The sequence below is a fragment of the Hippoglossus stenolepis genome, chromosome 2 (genome assembly GCF_022539355.2).
Source record: "Hippoglossus stenolepis isolate QCI-W04-F060 chromosome 2, HSTE1.2, whole genome shotgun sequence".
Lineage (NCBI taxonomy): Eukaryota > Metazoa > Chordata > Actinopteri > Pleuronectiformes > Pleuronectidae > Hippoglossus > Hippoglossus stenolepis.
The window spans coordinates 30,547,203-30,571,839 of record NC_061484.1 but is presented as its reverse complement, the minus strand read 5'-3'; the positions used below and the strand labels follow the sequence as shown (position 1 = coordinate 30,571,839).

Here is a 24,637-nt window from a genome sequence, read left to right as displayed (position 1 = left end):
ACTTTGTTCTAATCCCTGTTACCATTCAAGCTGTCGTTGTTGCTGATGGAAGCAGAGGTGTCGTCATGGTGATGGATGAGTCACGCGGGTCTTGATAAGTGTTTCTCGCTGATCCTCCATCACTGAACCTGCAGCAGCTCCGGAGCGTGTCCGGGCCTCGTGTCTCCCTCCCTCCGCGCGGCCGATGGGGGATTCCGGTTTTTCCAGTCGGTTCCTTCAGGTTTAAACTGCAGCGGCTGTGAGACCCGCGTCAGTCCGAGCAGCAGCAGCCGCAGCATCATGGCCTCCAGCACCGCCACCATGGGAAACCTCCCCCGCGGGATCGGAATATGTACGACCATCCCCGACATCCTCTACCTGCCAGAACTGGTAAGAAACAGCAGCTTTTCCCAGTGAGGTCCGTCTGTGTGCGCGGTTTTACGCAGCTTTTACGCGCGGTGCGGACACTTTTACGCGCGGATTAAATTCGGTGAATCCTTTTTTTAACGATTTCGCATCAAACAAACCAAAGACAAGATAAATGTCACGAGGGACTGAAGAGAAACTGAGTTGTTTCGTTGTGTGGAGACTGAGGCTCTTTTCTGTTTGAACTTATTTAACAAAAATCATCAAGTTATTAAGTTTTATTTAGATTGTATTTACTTAAAACAAGCCAGAAAACACAAATGGATTTTAAATACTTTTCTAAAACCAAGAAGGAGTGAGTTTGTTTTTATTTCACAAAGAGAAATTCATTCCCTGAATTTCTCTTCTTGCTTCAACCAAAACCTTTTGGAGATAAACGACCTGTAGTTATTTCCAGTTCTGGCCGATGTGCAGGTTTCCTGTTGCGTTATTAAATTATTACTGAACCATCTGCTGCTGCAGATTCACAGTTCATGTGAATCTGCTCAATCCAAACTTCATCTTTACTGTCAAAATATTTCCACTTTAACTCTCAATCCAAAACTGTGTTCGTCATAATCTCAACCATGAAATGAATTCTCTGTGTTTTAATTAAAAGCATCATTTTGTCACATGCTTTACTGGAGACTGATGCTTTTTAAGATTTTATAGTGTTTGTAATGTTTGTTTAAACCAATTTTCTTACAAACTTTAAAAAATGCACAATCACCTTAAAACCTTGGAGTCATGAAATAAAGACGTTAAGAAGTTTAACTGTTTAACTTTAAACCTTAAACCTTAAACTCAAACCTGAATCATTTTATCATGTTTGTAGTTTGGTTTATTAAAAATCACTTTCTGTCAGATATGATGATTATGGTTTTTCATGTGGACAAAAGAGTTCAGAGGAAAATAATCTTCAGAGGTCAGAGGTCACAGCAGCCAAGCGTTAAGAGACAGCAGACATTCCTAGAATGAGTCAAGACATCAGAATGAAGCCGAGAGCTGATATGAAATGAACGTCAAGAAACGTAGGCATGTGTGAAGAAGGAGGAATCTACACACACACACACACACACACACACACACACACACACACAGGTGTGTGGCAGCAGGTGGAGGAGGGTGGAGCTGCATGAATAATGTAGATCATCAATCATCAGAGGTGTAGGGTGAACGAAGGCAGGAACACCAGAGCTGGAGAGACGACAAAATAATGGAGACGCCACAAGTTGAAATAAGTGAAGTGATAAGACGTCACGTATCAGATATGAGAGGAAAGATTTCTGTCTTCAGAGGAAGAACAAAGTTCATCTGTTGTGACTCATGAAGCTTCAGGTTCACGTCAGTTCAAGTTGAGTCAGAGAACCAGACTGAAGAATCCGGATCCGACACTTTCCTGCAGGTTTTCCTGAACCAGGTTTAAACGAGTTAATTCACTGTTCAGTCCGATCAACAGAAACAGAATCCGCTGCTACACCGATGATCCACTTCTCTTCTAAAGCAGAGACACTGAAACATGATGATTTAAACTGGTTCTTCTCACTGAACAAGATGTGAAACTAAACTTCTGATGAGACAATAATCAGCAGATGATTCAAAGACGAAAACATTCGCTGCAGAAAGTCTGATTAATATCTGCTGCCATGGTGACGTCTCCCCTCGTGTCTCTGGTCCGTTCTGCAGATCTTCGGCGGCCTGGTGTGGATCCTGGTGGCGTGCACGCTGGTGGTGCCGGCGAATCCTCAGGGCTGGGTCATGTTCGTCTCCGTCTTCTGCTTCGTCATGACCTTCATCTGGATGCTGGTGTTCACCTGCGGGGGTCATCACAACAGAGGCAGCTGGGCCGCAGCAGTAAGACGTCCACTGATCCTGAATCAGATCATTAACTCACGTCCAGTGGTGAAAAGTAACCGAGTACTTTGTGTGATGACTCCATCCCTTGTTCTCTCTCTCCCTCTTCTTCTTCTTCTTCTGTCAGGACTTTGCGTATCACGGCATCGCCGCCTTCTTCTACCTCAGCGCCTCAGTGGCTTTGGCCAAAGTGACTCTGGAGATGAAGGACGGGACAAAGTTACAGAACTATCAGCTGGACATCTCTGCAGTGGTGAGTCGAGTTTAACGTGATGATTAAAACCAGTGAAACGAAGATCAGGCTGAGAATCTAGAACCTGAAGGTCTGAGGTCGACACACACAAGAACCTGCTGAGCCGCCATTGGTCCGCTCATGGCATCAATACAGATGTTTCCAGTACAGATGTTTTGTGATTTCCTGTCTCTCTGAATGTGTTGTTTGTCTCTTCTTAGTTTTGCGTCTCTTGATCTTCGATACTGACGTTCTTCTTCTTCTTCTGTCTCTTCAGGTTTTCTCGTACGTGGCGACTTTGCTCTACTTCATCCACACCATCCTGTCGGCCATCCGGTGGAAATCCTTCTAGAAGTTTCCTCCCTGCAGAGCAGAACCAGAACTGAGCAGATTCTTATTGGTGGTGAAGGCTTTAGATCTCCTCTCTGCTCGGAGAGGAGGCCGCGGAGCAACATCTGGATCGTCCCACTCTGCGCTGGTGAACGACAGTCGAGGCCGGCGCTGGCGGTTTGTGTCACAGAGACACTTCAGCTCCTCGGACAACAGACAGACTCCGTTTCTACTGACGCTGTAAACACTGACGTGGACGAGATGATGTGAGACAGAGTAATAATCCAGCTCATTTGAAACGGATTGAAAACACCTGGAGAAGTACTCCGATGCTTTACTGTAAAGTAAGTACATGAAGTACAAATACTGCAATGTTCATAGTCAAACTTTAATCTGATCCACATTAAAACATCTGAAAACAACTTGAACCTATTAGATAAACGTGTCACAGACATTTAACTGTGTGTTTCTGAGGGGTTTTATTATTTTGTCCACTGATGATATTTGAATTAAAAAGGTTCTGATGTGACGGTTTTTATATTTTTATAAACTTTGTCAAACTGATTCTAAAAAGCTTTGATGTGGAAACAGAAAGTGAACCAGGATGTAAATTATGATTTTTCTTTTGTTACAGTTCATAACCGACAGCTTAGTTTTTGTAAATGTTTGAAAGTATTGAATTAATTGTGAAATGAATAAGTTTGTTTTAACATTTGAAATATATTTTGAATAATTTTATTAAAAAATCTACACAAACAAATAAAATGCATTTTGACTGTTAGCATGGATGGATATTATTTCTGATACGAAGCTAACGTGTTTCTGACGTTAGATTAATCTTTGATAATCAGCTCTGAGCTAGCTTAGCTAACCTAGCTCTTATATCGAATAATAAACAGCTGTCTAATAAGGTTTTATTGCTAATGATAAACCTTGGTCCTAACAACAGCTCTAACTTAGCTACTTGAGCTAACCTAGCTTGTAGCTAATGTGTTGCTAAACCTTGGCCCCGATCAACTACTTTACACCGTTGAGAACAAACCGGGCTTTTGTAAATGTCGACCCTCGTCATTTATTCAGAGCGTCACCACGTCGTGTGATGGACGTCTCCGAGGAGACACCGTGGGGGGGGGGGGTTGATGATGGCCGCTGACAGGTGGTGAATCTTTGATGAGCAGCGCAATCAGGTGCAGCAGAAAGGTCAGAGGTCACACACACACTGAGGAGAACTAAACACTGGACAGGGGGGGGGGTCAGCAGCTCCATCAATTATTCACTGACTGAAATGGTTCCATCGCTCAGCAGCTGGAGCCTTAACGAAGCTAACGTCAGGAGAAGCAAAGACGAGAGCTAACAGAACGAATGCTAGCGTTGGCTAAAGGTGAGAGAGGATCTACAGCAACTGACTTGTGATTGGTCGATCGCGTGAATCGATTCAGCAGCTCCATCCCCCACCACTACTGCACAGACTCTAAATGACGTCACCACAAGATGGCAGCGTTTGTATCCGAGATATTTTGGCTTCATTTCTGGAGACGTGTGGTCCATCTTTATTTACAGTCTGTGAGAAATAACAACTGACATGTGACCTTTAAGCTCCACGAGTTCATTTGTAGTAATTAGAAGTGGAATCACTTTCCTGACACGTTACTGAATTTACAAGTCCGATTTCTACACTGTATAAAACGGAGCTGTACGATTTCTACACTGTATAAAACGGAGCTGTACGATTTCTACACTGTATAAAACGGAGCTGTACGATGGGACTGGACATTTAATGATGTTGTTATAACCTGATTCAACTGAATAAGACGCTGGAGGAATGATGAAGAATTCAGGTCTTTAAACTGTAAACAGCAGAGAACATGAAACCAGCTGTAATGGAGTATGACAGGGAGTAAATACAGGACACACACACACACACACACACACACACACACACAGACACACACACACACACTGGCTGGTCACTGAACTGTGGCTCTGATGTATAATGGATGAGCGGAGGCAGCAGGTGATAATATTGGAGCATCTCCATGAAACTGAAGAAGCTCAGTGAAGCTGCAGCGTCTGAGCGACAATGACTCACAACCAGCCAACAATCACACACAACAGACGCACAACAGACGACTCTATCTCAAATACTGTCAGTTGGTTCTGTTCAAGCAATGAAGTGATGTTTCAGAAAACAATCTTCCAGCATCTTGTTTCCTCGTTTCACCTCCGCCACTGAGGTCATGTTTTCACCGGATCAAACCAACATCTGCTGCCCCCCTGTGGTCAAACCGCTGCACCACAGGGACATGAGCAGCTTCTCGTTTACTCTGACGTAACGACAGGCTGCAACTATTGATTTCTTTAGAATTTTATATTAAAATATATATATATATACATTAATCACATAAAAAAAATTGTCCCAAGGATAATCTGGACCTCAAAATCTAAACGGATTCAAATACTTAAGGAGAAAAATATTTAATCATCACATAAAACTTACAATCTTTTGTATTTTGTCATTTAAACAAAAATAAATCATCATATTTTATAGGTTCTTTTGTTTTCTGTGTATAAATCTCAGTTTGTAAAGAAACTAAACCTTCAGATAAATGTAACAAAGTAAATAAACTAAGTCACTTTCATAAACTTTGCTCCATGTGAACCATCACATGACGAGTCCTGGTCACGCGTGGCTCAAGCAGCCGATCGTGTTCGACAGCGACGTCCGTTCACGCCAGTTTGGTGACGCTGACGTGACCTTTGATCCACAGCGTGTCGACATCGCCGAGTGCCGTGAGTCTGTGGTGAAAGTCAAACAGCTTCTGTCCGTCCACAAACACACGGAACCGACTCTGCTCACACTGGATCTCCATCTGCAGCAGAGACGGAGAGTCAACGTTTGATTAGTTTCAGACACGAGACGAGAAACATCGGTGATCTGATTCCCACTGTTTGATGAAGAACTAACTGTAAATAAAGATGGACGACACGTCTCCACTTCCTCCCATTGTACGATAAAATGTCTCAGATACCAACACTGCCACCTTGTGGTGATGACGGACATTCGGAGTCAGAATACGTGCAGTAGTGGTACCGAGGTCCCGCCCACTCACCCGCTCGGGTCAGTCTCAGCTGTCAATCATGTTTTTATATCATCAAATAACTGATTGAAACCAAACTGATCGGAAACACTTGAAGAAACATCCGTGAGATAAGAACGACCTGAAATGACAGAAACATCTTTGACAAACATGTATGACCTATGCTGCAGCCAGCCACCAGGGGGCGATGAGACTCTTTGGCTTCACTTTAGTGGAGCCGTCATGTCGTCCATGTTTATTGACTGTGTTCTGTGGTGTGGTTCTGGTGCTGGGACCTTGAACGGCTGCTCTCTGATGAAGGGGAAGAAGGGAACCGATGTGTCGACGTCTCCCCAGGACCCGGACACACACGCCCGGCGCAGGACTTGTCGGTCTGGGAATCGAACGCAGAGCTCCAGGGCGACATCAGGCGGTGGCTCCCTGGACGTCCCGCGGCCACATGTCAGGGCGACGTAGAACCTGAGGAACAACGCGTTACTCACATGAAGCAACGTGAACGGTAGCGAGGACACAGCGAACTCCGGCGATGAGACTCACGACTGTGATATAACTGTTTTCATATCAGACACAGGACGTTGCTGTTCATTTTCTTTTAACTCTTGATGTGTTTGCATTAAGTCATTAAAATGATGCTGACTCAGCAAGGAGCACTTCCTGTTTGCAGTGAGCTCGTGAACGTACAGAAAACTTTCACGGCATCAATGTGAGACTGAAAAGAGAATTAACAACCTGATTGTTCTCAGGCAGCTTCTGAAGCATCTTCTTTTCTAAGAGGAAACATGAACATGGTGTGTTTACCTGTCGGGGCGAGAGTCGACCACGCCCACCATCACCACCTTCTTCCCCGGCCGCATCCCACCTGTGATGTGACCTCTGAACGGAACCACCTGCACACACACACGGATCAGTCGACTGGATCCAGGCTGCGGTCCAAGCATTATTTATTTTATTGAATGAAAAATGTCGCTGTGAATAACCAACAGGTTTATTTCCTCATGTTTTCTGGACGTGGTGAATTTGTCGGTGGAGATATTAACTCTTAATCGTGTTCTACAGGTTTTGTTCTTTTAATAACGTGTGTGTTTGTCTCACCAGACGTCTGTGATCATCTGGATCAGCTGAGCGGACGCTGGCTTCACTTCCATCGGCCACACTCCGCTGTGGAATGCCCCATCTCTGAAAAACAAAAACATGTAAGTGTTGCTATTTTCTCACATTTTATTATTTCATTATTTTCTGTTTGTGAAAGAAAATATTAAGATCCTGAAATTCTAACAATCAACATTTTAATTCTGTGTTTTTAATCCAGTTTCCACCAAACTAAATACATGTTTACATTATTAAATTAATTAAATTCACATTTAGTTTCTACAACTTTGATGTTATTTATCATTCAGTGTAAACAAAATACACACACATAAAAAAACTCATTTATTTTAAATGTATTTGTTTGTTTCTTGATAAAAAAAAAAAAATCGCGAATAAAGATTTCCTTTGTGTAAGAATATTAAAATAAAGTTTTAGTGTTTCAGGGAAAACAACACGGTGACGTCACTGGTCACATGGTTCAGACCGTGTGACCCTCACGTGCTGTCTCGGTCTGAGCTCAGATGTCCCTTCAAAATAAAGGCAGCTGATTCAAAGCGTCGCTCTGCAGAACGAGGCTGTGACAGTTCAGTCCCATAAAAAGTTTTGAAACAGATCAAAGTTAGACAGAGTCATTCCTGTTCTTTCCCAACACAATGTCAGGATGTAGCTTGGTGCAGAACATATCCACGAATAACTGAGTAAACGTGTAGAAGCAATGATTCAATTCAAAACTTAATTTACTAAATACTTTTGGTTTTGGCAGAAAAACAAAAAAACTTACAATTTAGCATTTCTTTGATAAAGATCAGAAACATGATCATCGTGAACAAAGTAAATCATGATTTATCATAATATCTATAAATACAAATGTTGTGGTCAGAATCGCCTTTAACTTTGTTAACCTGGTGACTAATTAACCATCACACGGAACTATAGATATTTTAAACACTGCAGCTTTAATTTTGTTAGTTCTGACCGGAAGTAGCAGTTTTCTGTTCCGTCCACCTCGTTGTTGACAAACAGGTTCAACACGTCACAAAGTCAAACTAAGGTTTCCGTTCAAACATGAAACTAAATCATACAAGTGGAGCTGAGAGGTAGAGTGTGTGTGTGTGTGTGTGTGTGTGTGTGTGTGTGTGTGTGTGTCTGTGAGTGTGTGTGTGTGTGTGTGTGTCTGTGTGTGTGTCTCACCCTCCTGCTCTGTCCTGTCACTCTGTGTGTTTCAGTCATGTTGATCTGCAGAAAACTGAGAAACGAGCAGAGTGAAGCTTCAACCTGCCTCCACACACACACACACACACACACACACACACAGAACAGAGCTCTCATTGTTCAACTTTAACTTGAGACCAAACCACACAAACTAAATCCTCCTCAGGTTCAAACCCTTTTTATTTCATTTCTTTTCTTATGGTCAGTGTGAACAGTTGATCCAGATCTGAACCGGACAGTAAAGAGTTTCTGTGTGGATCAATCTGAACATGGACGTTCACTGACGTCAAGCTTCACTTTAGGTTCACGTCCATTTAGTCTGGGCCAGAAGAGCAGAAGTGCTGCGTCGCTTCCTGCAGGTCCGTACGCTATCTGCACGGTGAATAAAGATGGACGACATGACGGCTCCCAAAAGTGAAGCCACAGCGTCTCCGTCGCCCCCTGGTGACTTGCTTCAGGACAGGTCACAAACTCCATCTCCTCCAAGTTAGCAGATGGGACGTGGACCGATCATTTGCTTCATAAATCAATGTACTGTCCACAAAATAAACTAATTCGTTTTTATGCCAACGTACGATCTGTCTGAAATCCACTGCAGGAGTTTTCAACGTAGACGAGGACAGAAGTTCAACTGTAAATCTATCACAACAAACTGTCAAAGTTTGATATGAGTGAACGTGACGGCTCGGTGATAGAAAATCAACTCAAACAGGAAGAAAGTGTTAGTTTGGGACTTGGTTCAGGAGCCAGTGTGTTTGGTTCGGAGTTTAACTGACGAGAAGAACAACCGACTCATTTAAGTCTCTTGGTTTCATTTGAGTCAGCAGAGAAACCGTAAAACATGAAATAAACCAAATCTTTCTCACCAGGTCTGCAGCTGAAGAACGAAGCTTCACTGCAGCTGCTCCTCATATTCAACTTTCCTTTTCCATGAAGAGGAGGAGAATGGGAGGAAGCCGGAGGGAGGAGGTGAGGTCAGAGGAAAGGTCGGAGCAGGAAGCTGTGAGAGTTTCTTCCTGCTGCGCAGCACTGACACATCATCACAGTCATTACTCCACCCGTCAGTCAACGGGTTCAAAGGACGGATCTTCACCTCTGAATGTTCTCATCTGCTGATCAGCAGGATTATTCCCAACTGGACAGATTCCCATTACACTCACTGGGTTTAATGGGTCAGAGACGAACTCGGTAAATTTCAGTGTGGATCAAATCATTATTTTTCACTTTCTTTGTGAGATTTAAACTTTCACTGATTTCTTAGACGTATTCAGAGACTGATATTTATGAGTGTGGTGTCGGTGGAGATTCGAGCTCTGATGAGCGACGTCGCTCCACTGGACACGGATTCATTCTTATGGCAACGGACGTGTGTTTGAATATTCAACTGAAAATAAAGATGGACGACATGAGAGCTCCTTGAGAGGGAAGCCAAATAACCTGGATCGCCTCCTGGTGGCTGGCTGCAGTACATGTCATTGACCCTGCCTCCTCCATGTTAGCAGATGGGACACTGACCATTTCAGGTCGTTCTTGTCTCACTGATGTTTGCTCAAGTGTTTCCGATCAGTTTGGTTTGAATCAGTTATTTGATGATATAAAAACAGCCATGATTGACAGCTGAGACCGCCTCAGGATTGGCTGAGAGCATGTGTGGGCGGGACCTTGACACAGAGGCTCCACTTCACGATCACTACACAAGATGGCAGCGTTGGTATCACAGATATTTCCGTTTGATTTCCGTCTTTATTTACGATGAATTAAAGGATTGTTTGACACCGAGAATCTGCAGCAGAAACAAACTAACAAACAAAGTGGCTTCATTATCCTGTTTTATTCAAGACATCTCAGACGTGCTGCCAGACACATTCTCTCTCTCTCTCTCACACACACACACACAGACAGACACACACAGTGGTATGGTAGGCACACTGTAGTGAGGAGCTCAGACAGGAGGCACTTCTGAACATTTGATGCTTTTTGTTTCTCAGGTTGAGTGTGAAGCTGCGGCTGCATCACATCTTGATGACCTCCGCACTGTGCACGTACGTGACTTCACGCCCAGGAGTCATCTGAGCAGCTACAGGAGCCCACAGCGACCACATCTCTTCACGTTTACGTTATTACATGACAAAAAGATCATTAAAGTAAAGCTGCAGTGTAAAACGTCGGGTCGAGGTGATGAGGCCACAGTTCAACAGACTTTTGATTTGAGTTCAAACTTCACTCAGGAACAGAAAATCAGATCCGTTTCCTTTCGTTAACGATACATCATCAGCGTTCCTGTGTTTAACCACAGAGGGAAGTAATAAAAACAACTATCATTGGACAACTTGAAATCAATTCTGACGTCTATGATTATCATTTCATCAGATGTAAAAGAACACAGATCGTCTCCATGTTTACATTTAGTTTGTTATCCGGTGACGTGACAAGTTGAGAAAAAGCAGCGAGAACCTTGGAAAGGGAAACTGAACGCAGCGAGTCGTCCCCTCGATGTCACGTCAGAGGAAACCGTCACTCGCGTTACGGCCAGGAGATCGTTTACCCTCTGGTTCATGGAGACCTTATTTCATCATTTAAGTTTCACCAGATTTCCAGAGGGAAATTCCGTCTAGACAATAAAACCTGATTTTCTGTTCTGTCATTTGAGAGGAAACAAAAAGCTCATGAAGGTTCAATAAAAGTAGGAGGGAGAAGATCAACAGTAGTTTGAGTCGACAGCTGAGATTCATGCTTCATGTTCTACATTTATAAAAAAAAAAAAAACTTCACCGTCTCTGAATCACCACGTAAGATTTGTTTAAAGAGGAAAAAATGAAATTAAAGCGTTAAATTCCCAAATTAAAACCCATTTAACTTTGGTAACGACAGGAAGTAGTTGAGAGTTTTGATTCTTTCACAGTTTGAATCTCGTTTATCTGAATTTAATTCTTTAATTTCACCTTTTCATTAAACTCTGTTCAGCTTCCTTCAGACCTCAAAGACACAAAGTCCAGAAAATAATTTGTCTCAAGTATAAAAATGAAAGAATCTTTTACATCCGCAGGTTTTCAGTTTTCACCACAGCGACTGAGAACGTCTGGAGAACATCTGGAGAACGTCTGGAGAACCCCTTGGATTCTTTGAGATTGTTCCGTTCCCTCAAACCCAGAATACGATGAAATGTTCTCTTCAGCTCCAGCGTCGCAGCTCGCTCGGAAAAAACTCTGCCACAGTATTGAATGTTTTCAAAGAATAAATTACCCTCCATTTCACCCGGCGCTCCCGAAACGTCTCATAATTTACTAGTGTTCAGTTGAATTGCACAGCGCGATGAGGCAGCAGCGGCTCCTACGGAGGCTCCGTGTGATATATGATTTAACTTTTTACGGTGGAGCTGTTCAGGAGGCTCCGACGTGTCGCTGCGCTCCTTCTCCAGTTCTGTGTTTTTGGTCCCTGCTCCTTCTCCACCCTCACCCGGCCACTGTCGAACCCCGGGGGTTGGCCCTCCGTCACTGAGTCGGTGGGGTAGTGGGTTGGATCCTGGACGTCTCCGTCCTCCATCACCTCTTCTGCTCCCAGATCTCAGCCATGTTCAGGTCGAGCCGCTCGAGGCTCTTCAGTGCCTGAACGTTCTCCGTGTAGAAGGCGACATCCACGACCACCAACCTGCAACAGGTCACATGTTTAAAACATGAGAACGTTCAGGAACAACTGACACAGGGAGGGACGCCGCTGAGGAGACACTGAACATGGGGAGGACCAGTTTTTAAATCACAAAACAACTATTTTCTCATGTTTGTGTGTGTGTGTGTGTGTCTCTGTGTGTGTGTGTGTGTCTGTCTGTGTGTCTGTGTGTGTCTGTGTGTGTGTGTGTGTGTGTGTGTGTGTGTGTGGGACAGTCACCCGTGCTGCGGTCCTCCATCATTAACGACCCCGAGTCGAGACAGTTGTTTCTTCAGGTGCATTTTAAAACTGGCATTAATCCTCAGGAACAATATCTGTACAGGAAACAAACAACAACTTTCACAATAAAACCAGAACGCCCCCCCCACACGTCTCCTCTTTAACTCCAACTGGACGAGTTGTTGACTCACCTGAGTCTGATCTTCAGGTAGAAGTTCATTAATGGCTTCGTGCATCTTCGCCATCTGTTTACAGACGTTTCTGAAACAGGCTGAGGGCATCGGAGCTTTGACTTCATACTGAGGAAACATCATCATCATCATCATCATCATCATCATCATCATGCTGAGGTCTTAAAGACTCTCTGTGTATCAGAGCTGATACAGAGATAAAACTCTGGTCTGGACAGACGGTTGATATCATTAATGAGGTCACATTGACCTTCGACCTCTAAAATTATGATCAGTTCATCTTTGAGTCCAACTGAACGTTTGAACCAGTTTTAAAGAAGTTCCCTCAAGGTGTTGAGATGTTGTTTTCACAGGAACGGGACAAACAGACGTACACACGTCTCCGGTGTGGAGACATGCTCGTTAACACAACAGGTCAAAGTTCAGTGCGAGTCTCTGACCTTTGATAAAACCTTCTCAAACAGACTGTCCATGATGGCCACCAGTTTGGCTGAGATCTCTGAGATGTGATCGTTGTAGTCCTGAAAAGAAAGAAAATGGAGAATTAAGAGAATTTTAAAAGCAGAAAGTCGATTTGTTATCCTCGATTAGAACCACGCTGTGTGTGGAACGTTGTGTTTCAGTGCGTTACCTTGGTGATGTGGTCGAAGTGTCTGAGGACGCTGAACTGTTTCGGCTGCAGTTTGGTCTGGAAGTGAGTTCTGATGATGGGAATGTAGAGAACCACCAGCTGCAGGCAGCGGGAAGCTAACGCTGCACACACACACACAGTGAGTATCTTACAGCAGAGGTCATCAGGCTGAACTCGCTGTGAGCAGTTGCTGTTACGTACCGAGGTTTTTCGTCGTGATGGTCTTGAGGCCGACGACCTGCAGCGCTCCGGCTCCCAGAACCAGCTGACAGCTCCGAGAGTTAAAGTGCTGCAGAAACACAAAGAGAGGAGGAAGGTTTGTTAAAACACGACCAGGAGCCGAGTCGCTCAGAGACGCACCAGAGAGACGGAGCAGTTTGTCGTTACTGTCCTCCTCTGTCCTCTGTCCTGGATGATGATGATGATGTCATCTCAAAGCCTAAGACTGAGTTTACTGCTGATTCATCAGTGAATCAGTACGAAGGTCGAGCCGCTGGCGACGTGACAGACACTGGTTTCTACTGATTCACTATTTTAAATCCCTAAATAACTAAAGTGTTTCTAAGATGAAGAGAGAAAATCTAATTAAACTGTATTAATTTATTTGTCTTTTAATTAAAAATCTAAATTGTTTTACTTTATTTTATCTTTTGCACTTTCTGATACAATTTCTTATTTCTGGGTTTACGTAAAAATATCTATTTTCTTTTTTGATCATTTTCGTAATTTAGAGTTAATCGGACTAAAACCAAACATTTGTGGGGCTGAGACCTTGAGCAGGTCGGACAGACGCGTCAGCATGTCGGTGGTGATGGATGGGATGTCGTTGACACACTGACAGTATTCCAGAAAGATCCGGATCAGCAGCAGAACCGTCCTGAACAAACAGAAGACGACTTTCAGACGACGACTCACAAACAGGTCATCAATATTTTACGTTAGATATTTAACTCTGACTTAGACTTCATTACATGTGTGACTACCTACCCAACAACAGCGTATTTTTGCCCATTGACGAGCAGGAAGTCAGTGGGTTTCCTGTCGTTCGGACCTGAAGGAAGAAACGTGTCACAGCTTGAGTCTCTAAAAACATCACAGAGATGTTGTTGTATTGTTAAAAAGGTTAATAACTGTGTGTGTCTGTGTGTCTGTGTGTGTGTGTAACACTTGGTCCTGAAGCAGGAGCAGGGAGGTTATTGGAGGTGATATCTGGGGGAGGAGCTTGTCTATGGATACCTGGGGTTTTGCGGTCTGGTAGTGTTATTCTGCCGTCGGCGATGGAGTTGACGAGATCTTGAAACTCGGCGGGAACCTCCGCCTGCTTCCAGCGCTCGTTATCCAGGAGGAGGCTGCAGGAGACGCACGACAACAAAGAGCTAACGTCACGGTCTTTAGGAAGGACAACTTCGAATCATAAACATTTAAATGTATTTTCCACTGGTCTGTTGCAGCAGAGTTGCACTGACACTCTGACCTGATGCTGCAAATGGAATATGAACGTTAAAAAGAACTGCTCTAGACGCCGCTGCTCGACATACTTCAGCTGCAGCTCACCTCAGTTTGGTCTTGCGTTCTTCGTGGAAGCGGTGGACGAAGCGGTTGGCCTGGCTCTGTAGCGTCCCCCTCAGGGAGACACTGCGCCTGCCGCACAGCTCCTCCGTGTCCCGGACGAAACCGTCCACCGCCTGAGAGAGACACACAAACTCTGCCGAGCTCAGACGCTCCAGGGAGCCATCCTGTCGGAGGCAGAGACAAACGCTGTTTTTCACAAATTCAGTGGTTGTAACTGAAAAGTTAAAAAGTGGAAAGCAGGCGTGTGCGTCGCACCTTGGCTCTGGCCGTGAGGAGTTTGACGCAGCGGTCGTGGCTGATGTCGGACGCCGTGTGGAGCAGCTCCTGGATGTTGTTGATCACACGGTTCATCTCCAGCTCAGTGGGCATCACGTTCTCGCCAGACCTGATCGAAACACAGCGACGAAAAAACTGCTTCACCTATTTCATCTCGTGAAATCAAAATCGTGTGTGTTGAGGGACATAAAAAGCAGTTTGAAGGTCTATAACTGCTTGACTGAATAAAATGTAGTTGGGACAAAATCTGAGAAGCAACGTACATGAGGCTTTGCTCCCGGCAGACGAAGCTCTCTGTGGCCTCGGCCGCCTCCGCCCGGCCCTGCTGGATCCTGGAGCCCGTCCCGGAGCTCTGATCCTGGGGCGCTGCCGCCTGCTGCTGCTGGGCCTCGTTCAGAGCGTCGCTGATGAACAGACCCTCGTGGGTGAGGTAGGCCAGCTCTGCCTCCCCCTGCAGGAGCGACGCGCCTTGGGGACACTCCTGAGCTGAGGCACTGGAACTCGCCTCCTCCAGGAGCCGGTTCTTCTGGTTTGAGTCCAGAACCTCCTGAACCACGTTTCTCATCACGCTCAGAGTCGCCTGACAGACAGACGGATATCTTATTATTATTTATCATTATTTTACCATCTCCTTTAGCAAACTTTAGGTGTGAGCCCTGACTCACCTTGATTCTTTGCAGGAACAGAAGGAAACTATCAAAGACGTTTTTCAGCAGCTCAAACCACTGAGGGAACGTCATCAGACGCATCTGCTCCGCTAGCCTACACACACACACACACACACACACACACACACACACACACACACACACACACACACACACACACACACACACACACACACACACACACACACACACACACACACACACACACACACACACACACACACACACACACACACGTTTAAAAACCTCACGATACGTATGACGATTTATCACGATAAAGTAAATCCAGGTGAAACTTCCACACTCGTATGTTTTACTCTTTTTCAAACATGACGCAGACTCGTTCTCTTCCTGATTGGTTCTCATCAGTCACATGACTCCACTACCAGCGGTAAAATAAAAACATATTTGTGTGGATGCAGCCTGTGAGTTACCTTCATACAAGTAATAAAAAATAACATTTATTTAGTTAATATCATACATTATTATTATTAACATTATTATAGTGATTCCAAGCGGCTTCAGAGATAAAAACATTTTCCAGTCACAGTCGATGTAAACGTGCACTTACACATTTCCTCATGTTTCTACTCACTTAGTGACGACTTCAGTGTCGATTTCTTCGATGTGGAAAACACTTTCCGCCACACACTTAAAAAAACAAGCACGACGACAATATGAACATTGGTTCAAGGAGCTGTTCACATGTGAACGTCACAGACAAACGTCCGCGTCATCACCTGAGCTACGATGACCTTCGCTGCTAAGATCATCTCATCGCTGTAAATGTCCAGAAAGTCCAGCTTCCTCTGTCTCAGAAGACCGAACACCAGCGACCCCAGACGGTCCTGAAGCACACGCAACACAAAGCAGTGAACAGGCAGCAGTTTGAGACAAATAGAGGAGAGTTTGCAATTTGACATCAACTTGAATTTCTGTCAGACATTCATCCGGCAACATAATTAAATATAATAAAGACAATTAACACTCAAAGGCTCATTTATGCTACTTTAACGTAGAAAAACAGACATTTCTGTTCCAAATAACCGTCACTGCCCACATACTTCCATCATGCCTCCTTTACGTGTCCCATGGTCGTCTCACACTGCCCCCCCCCCACAGTTTCTGGTGGTACTGCTCTGTTTCGCCCGTATCCAACAAATAGAGAAAAAAAAATGCAGAATCCGGACAGAAGGCTCCGTCTGTTTCTGTAAACGCATCTAACGCTGAGCATAAATGAGCCTTTACTCAGGGACGGGACCTGAGGATTCATTTGAAGCTAAATTCAGGAGCAGAACAGAAACAGAAACCCGATCAGGAGCGATTGATCCCAGAAGCCACAGGATTTATAATAAATATTGATGAATTGCTGTTGATTATTTTTGCGTCGGTGTGTGTGTGTGTGTGTGTGTGTGTGTGTGTGTGTGTGTGTGTGTGTGTGTGTGTGTGTGTGTGTGTGTGTGTGTGTCCCACCTTCTGGGAGTCAGCGTTTGGTTTTTGAACCTGTGATGAGCACATCACAAGTTAAATACATGAGCAGCTGAGCTCAACATGATCGAACTTTAACCTCTAAGCACAAAACTGATATTGAACGTGTTTTTTTATGAAGCCTCAGTTGGACGCCATCTTGTTTTTTATAACCAGAAATAACCATATTTGGAGGAGTGGGGGGGGGTGGAGCCTGACTGAGAGCTCGAGGACACGCCCACCTACACCTGCCACCTGCACCCATTGGACGGTACTAGCTGTCAATCACACTGGTATCCACTATTTGACTCTAAATGATCATAATTCACTAAATGAACATCAGCTGTTTGAAGAAGACTTGAAACTAGAGACTGAGACAGAAACTCCTTAACGACGTTATGAATCAAATCATTTCTTCATTATATTTTTTGAATGACTTAATGATTTGGCTGCAACATAAAACCCTGCGGCTCAGTGGAAACCACACGACCATGCCTGACGGCGAAGGGAACTGAAACGTGTGTTTTGAGCAGTGAAACAGTTAAAAGGTCAGAAATCATTATAAGAATAAGAAAACGAGTCATCACTGAATCATTGACTTTTTCCAATAGTGTTACCAGTGATTTAAAAAGATACTGACGGCTCCACATGTTTTACATATTAAACTGTTTCCATATATTTCAGAGATACAACATGATCATTTTATTCATCATGGTCAAAAACTTTCATTCCTTGAGAAGAAAGGTATTTCTCGCAATGCTTTCAAATGTCGTTCTTATTTAACGTTTTCAGAATCTTTAAACTTATATTCACTTTGTGATAGATGAAATGACGCCCTCACTTTGGATCTTCTACCTGTGTCTGTTTAGTTATTGCATTCAGACCAAGGTCAGGATTTATTATTTCCACCTGGAATCAGGAACTTTGTTTTTTTTATATTTGTGAGACACATAATGTGACAAACACATGAGTTAATGATGTAGAAAACAGTCGGGCTGTAAAGTTAAAACATGATTTGTGACTGAGGAGTTATTTCCGACCTTCTCCAGGACCTGCGGCTCGTCCCTCAGGCTGCGGCTCAGGTCGCTGCGTGCGTACATGCTGAAGTCCTCCACCATCATCTTATCAATCAGCTTCTCCAGCTCACACAGCTGGGAGCCAAGATGTCTGAGAGACACAAACACTCAAATCTTTAACTTTTATCTGTGGTTATGAAGCCTCACATTGTTTCCATCAATTACTTATTAAACTGCCGTAGTGACTGACGACTGAAACCAAAGACCGGGTTCGAAAGATCTGAGTTTGTCCACATTTGCTCGATACCTCATTTAGACTCAGGAAAATAAATTAAGCTTTGCTGTTACTGGAGAGATCAAATCTGTACATTTGCAGTTAACAGCCCTTTGAACTTGTGAGGACCAACCGAAATGTCCTCACAATGATGGTATTGAACCAAAATTGTCCCCCCCCCACACACCCCCACACACAGTACAGTACAGTCTCTGTCTCCTCACCTGAAGCTGTGGATTCCTTGCAGCTCCTGCTGCAGGACCTCCTTGGTGGTGGCGATGAGCTCCAGCGCTCCGACAAACTCTGAGGTGGAGAGCAGCAGCTGCACCGTGGGCTGCGTCTGATGCACTGCCGCCATCAGCTTCAGCTTGTTGTGCAGCTTCACGCAGTTGTTGCGGGTCAAAGCGGTGCGGAGGGCCTCCAGGGGCCCCTGGCACATGATGCGATCCATGGCAGCGGTTCGACCACGCAGGATGGCAACGGCCCGCTGTGTCTCCTGCAGCTGGTCCTGCAGCTCGTGCTGCGAGGACATAGCGTGAAAAAAGGCCTCCGAGCGCAGGGAGATCTGTCGGGCGATGCTCACCTCCACCACATCCAGATAGTGACTCAACTGCAGCGAAGCAGAGACACAGAACAACAGAGTTCCTCAACACAAGAGTTTTTCACAAGACACCGATCACATGATCTAAACTTAGATCTGTGCTGTTTAAAATCAATCGTAGTCAGACAGACCATCGGCAGCACCGTCGACGGTCTGTCACGAGAACTGAATACTTCGGTACCAAGTCGATGCCAAAATTCTAGAAACGTCACGGTACTTTTTTTACAGGCTGGCACTCAAGTATATAGGTGTGTGTGTGTGTGTGTGTGTGTGTGTTAATACATTGCATTCTTACAGTCTTGGAGTTATACCCGATAACTGAAATCTCATAATTGTCCTACATGCCACTGATCTGTTTTATCATGTTAATCGTCTTTTCTTTTTATTTATGAAATGTTGTTTTTTGCATGTTCAAATATTGTTTATAAAGGAGTGTGTCTTGAAGTAAATGGGATTTATTGTGGTATTTTTGTTTTTTGTTGTTGTATTGAATTGGGTATGGAGAATCGTGGAAGTTTCATGGTATTGACATCTCTACCGTCGACCATCAAATCATCCACAAAGTTTTCACAAACAAACCACCACCACCTGCTCTCTTCTGTCAGTCTGATGCTGGCAGAGCCACTTCAGCAGGTTTGGGTTCTTGTACTGAAAATGTGCTGACGTGTGAATTCACCTTCTCCTGCAGCAGTTTGGAGGAGGCCACGTCTCTGCTGCTCTTCCCTCCGGCACTGGTGAAGTGCGACCAGGGCAGGACGGCACCGAAGATGGCCGGGTCCTCCAGAGCGAAATCTGGCTTCATGAAGATCTGGAAATTAAAAATACAGACAAACAGGACATCATGAGACAACCAGTAATAAACAGCTGTAACCCAGGAGATGATACAAAACTCATTTGACATCATTAAGTTTTAGTGGTAACAGACAACGTTCCCTCTCAAGTTGTAAAGAGGAAGCTTCCACTCTCATTCACTCCTGATGTTTCACCGTCAGACCTTTACACTCCTTGGGAAAATAAAAGTCCTGTCTCGGCTTCAATTGAATCAAGTCTTCGTTATCCAGACGATTTCATATCTGGAGACGGAATAAAGCGAGGCTCATGGGAAACCTATCTTATTCTATCGCTGGTATATTGTGCAATCCATATTAAACAAACTACGTTTTAATTTTGGGTTCATTCATAATTTATAAATGAACCCAAACACATAATTTCTTTACTCACAGACGTAAAACACAGAAAACTCTAATTCAGGGTCATATTATAACATAATTTGTTTCCTGCACGTGACTCTGTTGAATTCCAGTTGAGCTGAAAACCTTTGTGGAAACAAACTTGACGTCGATCATGTGACACAATCAACAGTGGAAGAACAGAACGAGACACTTTCATAGAAAGAGAAAGTATTAAGAGAATCAAGTCGGCCCGTTACCTTTGGGACTTGTTCCAGCTCCGCTCTGGACTTTTCTGGAGGGAACAAGATAAAGGAAACTCTGGATCAGTCAGACGTCACCATTTGTTCATAAGTTAGATGTAGTTCAGTTTATTTCATTTGTTCAGATTTTTAAGTGACCAAAAATATCTGAGTCGTGTTCGAGCTCATAAAGACATCTGGTTATTAAGAGCTCCCGTTGGTGTTGGGAGTTTTCTTAGTATATGAATAAAAACATATGAAATATAACATCGTAAGAGAAGCTTCAGCGATCATTGATGTCTTAATCAATATCTGTCAACAATCAGTGTATATGAGACTGTGTTTTCATGGACTGAGGAGGATGGGGGCCGGGAGAGTCCTGTGGCAGCTGCAGGTTAATAATTAATACCATGGTTGGTGGTGATACTGGAGGCGGCGTCCACGTCGTCTTTGTTGGGACAGATCGTCTTGCAGCGCTCGTGGATTTTTTCCCTCTTAAAAAGAAATCATGGAAAAACAAAAAAGATCAAAGCGGTTTGAAGAGAATGAAAATATGATTTTTATCAGTGTAGCAGCCGCGTGAGGCGCAGCAGAAAACCAGTCTGCCTTTCTCTCAGCTTCGCCTCAAGTGGGGAAGTAAGTGTGTAAGCCTGAGAGTGGCCGTAAGCTGCTCAGTCAAATGAAAATAAAGCAGCACATAGGAATCAGGAAGCATCAGGAAGCATCGTGCGTCCCAGACTCTTCATTGACTCTGTGACGTCTCTCTGAAACTTGCAGGAGGAAATAATTACTTGACCCTTCTAAAAATCTGACGGGAACAGAAAGACGATGTTCCAGATGACATCAGCTGTTTTCAGACATGACCTGTGGATAAAGTCCGGAGAATTGGGTCCGGACTTTACCCACAGTTCGCTTTTCACACATGCACATCGCAGCGGGAGGTTTTCTGCACAAACTCGTTTCACAACAGCAACAAATCCTCTGCATTATTCAGGCGACAGGTCGAACAGCCGGGTGCAGCTGACAGAGACAGGAAGTAACAAATCAATTCCACTGCAGCGATCACGTGATTTTCTCGACAACACACTGGTGTCGACTGCGTTGAGCTGAAACTGCTCAGACAGGATTCCTGACACACCCGCTGCGAGCCACGGTCAGGTGACAGGTATCAAACAAGGCACTTCATCACTATTGTTTGCAGTGAGGCTACAGAGGTGTGGCCTGCAGGGGGTGTCCTCCCTGCGTGGCGTTACCTGAGCCGTCTCCTGCAGGTACGGTCCGAAGTGTTCCCTGGTGATGTTGGGGAGGTAGAAGGAGGGCATCACCTCCGTTTCTGCAAAGTCAAGGCCCCACGATTTGGTGAAGAAGTCGGACTCCCGCTTTGCAAGCCGGGGGTCGTTCAGCGCGGCGGGGAGGTTAACCTTCGAGCTGTACACCGTCCACCTGTCGTGCTCCGCCACCACAGATGGGCCATCGCACAGGCCCCGCCCCTCACCTGCAGGACCATGAGGGAAACAGAGTCAGACGTTTCATGAGAAATCCAAATTCATATTTATACAGTTTTCTAGAACAAAGTGAAGTGACTGCAGCTGAAAGATGTTAGGCCTTTTCCACCACAGGATGTTTCCACTGTCCTCTGCCACATGGATGTCAATGCATTAACATTACTGTCGGAGTCAAGAGGCCACAGAGGCTAACAAACGCAGGAAATTAAAAAAGCATAAAAATCAAGAGCACAAACTGTGACAGTTCAGAATATTGCAGTGTTTCCCACCGGTGGGTTCCTTGGGGCAGACGTCAGGCAGCAAGCGGAGAGGCCGGCGGCAAGACGGGGAGCGATCCCTCTCCTTGTGGTATATTCCATCTCGGCCTCTCCCACCGGGACGAGGCACTGAGGAGGAGCCGTGGCTGGAGGCCATGACATTGGGACACGCCTCCTAGGAGGCTAGCTGGACACGCACACACACACAAAGCTAATATTAGAAACAGAAAACATATCAAATGATAAAGCTCACTGATATAAACTGTAAACAGATAGACGACATAATGGCCCCTGGTGAAGCTGACATGTTCCTCACATGTTCCTCACATGTTCTTCACATGTTCAGGAGGTTCTGTATGTGAGAACAAATGTTTGAGTCAGTTGCTCTGAACATTTTCTGGAACTTCTTCTGCAGCCCCTGAGTAAAATGACTGGAAAATGTCAGATTGAGTCCATGTGAGAAAACAGCAGTTTTAGTTGCAGCTCGACCTCAATTGACGTGTTCAGTGAGTTGTGATGTTCTGACAGTCGCCTCTACTCTGACTGCTCACACTGTGGAGGTGTGAGACCTTCGTCTCTGCTGCTAATCTCATCCCAGCGATGAGAGGATTAGAGGAAACGCTTCTGTTACCACCACTGCTTTTCAAAAAGCTACTTCTGCTTTCTCACAAAAAAACAAATCCTCTCAAAAACCAGAATAACTATCTGAAATCTATCCAACTCTCACATCCGGCCCGGCTGCTTGTTTCTAACACCCACCGAAGCTTCTCAACCTCAGAGGTAGAAATAGACATGATTGAGTGATTTATACTTTTGGACACGCGGCGCTCTGGAGGACTTGATGCTGCACATCGACCATCACAGCTCAGGAGCGGCCTAATCTGGTGTTTGCAGGGACATCAGGTAAAAACTGAAAATTGCATCTGCGTTTACAAATGTGAAACCTGTTGTTTTACTATAGGTTGTACTGGTGGTGTTGGTCTCCTAATCCGTATCAAACTCTTGGTTTGATATTAATTAATCATGTGTTTGGTTATGATATATTTGTCCTTGGGTGTCTAGAAAGGTTCCATGAAATAAAATGTATTATTAATAATTATTACTACCTTTTAAAACCTCCTGAGGGAAACGAAGGAACCTAGAGACGTGATATTCTATATGATCATCATTATTATTACGATACAAACAGTAGTTCCCCTCTGTGACCTGAACCACACTGAACCACACTGAACCACACGAAGCTTCAGCTGGGACCAGGAAGGAGGAGTAGAGTTCAACTCGCAACATTATTTATCCAGAGCAGCTTTTCTAACATGAGAATATTAAATAGAAATGTTCTGGGTGTTTATCTTCAGGTTTCTCATCTCAGCTGGGGCTCCAGTGACAGCAGCTAGCCAGCTAGCCGGCTAGCCGGCTAGCTGGCTAGCTGGCTAGCTGCCGCTTAGCTCCAGAGCACTTGCTGCATGTCCGGCATCGAACCCGCTGCGCGGACAGTGACGTCATCCCAAGAAGAACCGTACAGACGTGTATTTTCGGTAACGGGTCGATGACGCAGCGGCGGAAGCTCAGAGGACCCGCGGCCTGCGACCACAGCTGATGCTAAAGCTAATGTTGTCAGGGGTTACACGTAGGCTGGCTACCGCTAGCACGTTAGCACGTTAGCTTGTTAGCTTGTTAGCTTGTTAGCGGACGGACCGGAGGAGCAGCGGCGCAGTGGCCGCGGGGCTCGACCTCTGTACCTGTGGTGTGAGGAGCAGCCGCCGGGGTTTCTCCGCTTCATCATCTCTTCATCATCACCGACACACCGGAGGAGCCTCGAGCTGGACTACGGCACCGGACACCGCCGGTAAACTACCCGGCATGCACCGCGGCAGACCAGGGGGGCGGGGTCACAGCGCGCTGCTGCCACCTGTCGATCACAGGTGTCACATCACATCCGGTAACATAACTTTGTAATTTGTTCCAAATAAAAAATATACAGAAAGAAATGATTCAATAAATACTTCAATAAATACTTCATACATAAATAAATGAAGAATATATACAGTTTGATAAGAGACAGGGATATTTATGTATTTCTTTATTTACAATCTGGTCTGGATTTGACAAATCTAGGTGAAGCAGTTCTTGGTCTGATGTGATCTCTAAAACTGTGAAATGCTCATTTTTGTATTTTGATCAATAAGATAAAGGTTCTTAAATCTGTAACTCTGTTTTAAAATCTAGTTCAGATCTGACAAGTGGTTTTGAAGTCTGACGTTGTTCTCCTCTTTTTCTGTCCAGGGACATTTTAAGGTGTGAAACATACAATTTCTGAATTCCTTATTTCAAACTGGGAGTTTGGCCTCATGGTGGCGCTAGAGAGAAGGTCAGGGGATCACACGATGGCGTCAGGAATCCTTTTCCTGATCATGAATATCCAAAACCATTTTTCATTGTGAGATGAAGTAATTAAGTGTTTGATGTTCAGACTAGTGTATGTACATTTTGTGTGGATCTTCTGGTTTAAATAAAGTCTCTGCAAAGTGGTTCTTCTTTCCGAACTCGTTTCCTAACTCCTTACAGCTTCTCCTTCTCATCTTTCCTTGACCAAGGAACAGTGGTTGGGAAAGAGATTATTCTTCTCTCTGCATGATGTCATCACCACAAGATGGCAGTGTTTGTATCAGAGACATTTTAGTTTC

At 44.6% G+C, this 24,637-nt stretch overlaps 3 protein-coding genes and 2 long non-coding RNA genes across 6 annotated transcripts; 3 read left to right on the top strand and 2 right to left on the bottom strand.

Moving 5' to 3' along the window:
• Window positions 1-133: 133 nt before the first annotated feature.
• LOC118099382 (myelin and lymphocyte protein) lies at window positions 134-3,581 on the top strand. The gene is made up of 4 exons (XM_035143949.2): window positions 134-369; window positions 2,071-2,238; window positions 2,366-2,491; window positions 2,748-3,581. The coding sequence occupies exons 1-4, from the start codon at window positions 280-282 to the stop codon at window positions 2,820-2,822; spliced, it is 459 nt and encodes a 152-aa protein (XP_034999840.1). The 5' UTR covers window positions 134-279; the 3' UTR covers window positions 2,823-3,581.
• Window positions 3,582-5,259: 1,678 nt separating this feature from the next.
• lgalsla (lectin, galactoside-binding-like a) lies at window positions 5,260-9,192 on the bottom strand. 2 transcript variants are annotated; one of them, XM_035143824.2, is made up of 6 exons: window positions 9,066-9,192; window positions 8,179-8,233; window positions 6,991-7,074; window positions 6,697-6,785; window positions 6,174-6,357; window positions 5,260-5,670 (listed from the first exon to the last, which is right to left on the bottom strand). In XM_035143824.2, the coding sequence occupies exons 2-6, from the start codon at window positions 8,215-8,217 to the stop codon at window positions 5,527-5,529; spliced, it is 540 nt and encodes a 179-aa protein (XP_034999715.1). In that variant the 5' UTR covers window positions 8,218-8,233; window positions 9,066-9,192; the 3' UTR covers window positions 5,260-5,526. The 2 variants fall into 2 exon arrangements, with proteins under 2 accessions (XP_034999715.1, XP_034999723.1); XM_035143832.2 differs by having other exon boundaries at window positions 8,179-8,262; window positions 9,066-9,132.
• Window positions 7,978-11,396, top strand: LOC118099749. The gene is made up of 2 exons (XR_004694360.2): window positions 7,978-8,084; window positions 9,069-11,396. It is a non-coding gene; the product is annotated as an uncharacterized LOC118099749 (long non-coding RNA).
• On the bottom strand, window positions 10,012-23,839 carry vps54 (VPS54 subunit of GARP complex). Its single transcript, XM_047343269.1, has 23 exons — window positions 23,693-23,839; window positions 21,966-22,140; window positions 21,445-21,686; window positions 20,601-20,685; window positions 20,210-20,244; window positions 19,457-19,588; window positions 18,404-18,789; window positions 17,930-18,056; window positions 16,163-16,270; window positions 16,018-16,073; window positions 15,420-15,516; window positions 15,018-15,334; window positions 14,734-14,863; window positions 14,461-14,642; window positions 14,143-14,255; window positions 13,894-13,957; window positions 13,678-13,783; window positions 13,108-13,195; window positions 12,907-13,028; window positions 12,716-12,796; window positions 12,276-12,383; window positions 12,085-12,179; window positions 10,012-11,847 (listed from the first exon to the last, which is right to left on the bottom strand). Exons 2-23 carry the CDS (start codon window positions 22,108-22,110, stop codon window positions 11,742-11,744), a joined length of 2,925 nt encoding a protein of 974 aa, XP_047199225.1. The 5' UTR covers window positions 22,111-22,140; window positions 23,693-23,839; the 3' UTR covers window positions 10,012-11,741.
• On the top strand, window positions 22,388-24,481 carry LOC118099737. The gene is made up of 3 exons (XR_004694358.2): window positions 22,388-22,856; window positions 23,309-23,892; window positions 24,237-24,481. It is a non-coding gene; the product is annotated as an uncharacterized LOC118099737 (long non-coding RNA).
• The last annotated feature ends 156 nt before the right edge of the window (window positions 24,482-24,637 follow it).

What these genes read in the sequence shown, in the direction of transcription:
- LOC118099382 (XM_035143949.2), top strand. Translation starts at nt 280, where the DNA reads ATGGCCTCCAGCACCGCCACCATGGGAAACCTCCCCCGCGGGATCGGA. An exon ending in TCCTCTACCTGCCAGAACTG is followed by an intron (nt 370 to 2,070) that starts GTAAGAAACAGC and finishes TCCGTTCTGCAG; the next exon opens with ATCTTCGGCGGCCTGGTGTG. An exon ending in AGCTGGACATCTCTGCAGTG is followed by an intron (nt 2,492 to 2,747) that starts GTGAGTCGAGTT and finishes CTGTCTCTTCAG; the next exon opens with GTTTTCTCGTACGTGGCGAC.
- lgalsla (XM_035143824.2), bottom strand. Translation starts at nt 8,217, where the DNA reads ATGACTGAAACACACAGAGTGACAGGACAGAGCAGGAGG. An exon ending in CAGATGATCACAGACGTCTG is followed by an intron (nt 6,786 to 6,990) that starts GTGAGACAAACA and finishes GTGTGTGTGCAG; the next exon opens with GTGGTTCCGTTCAGAGGTCA. An exon ending in GTCGACTCTCGCCCCGACAG is followed by an intron (nt 6,358 to 6,696) that starts GTAAACACACCA and finishes GTTGTTCCTCAG; the next exon opens with GTTCTACGTCGCCCTGACAT.
- vps54 (XM_047343269.1), bottom strand. Translation starts at nt 22,110, where the DNA reads ATGGCCTCCAGCCACGGCTCCTCCTCAGTGCCTCGTCCCGGTGGGAGA. An exon ending in ACCTGCAGGAGACGGCTCAG is followed by an intron (nt 20,686 to 21,444) that starts GTAACGCCACGC and finishes TTTCTTTTTAAG; the next exon opens with AGGGAAAAAATCCACGAGCG. An exon ending in TACCTGAAGATCAGACTCAG is followed by an intron (nt 12,180 to 12,275) that starts GTGAGTCAACAA and finishes TTTCCTGTACAG; the next exon opens with ATATTGTTCCTGAGGATTAA.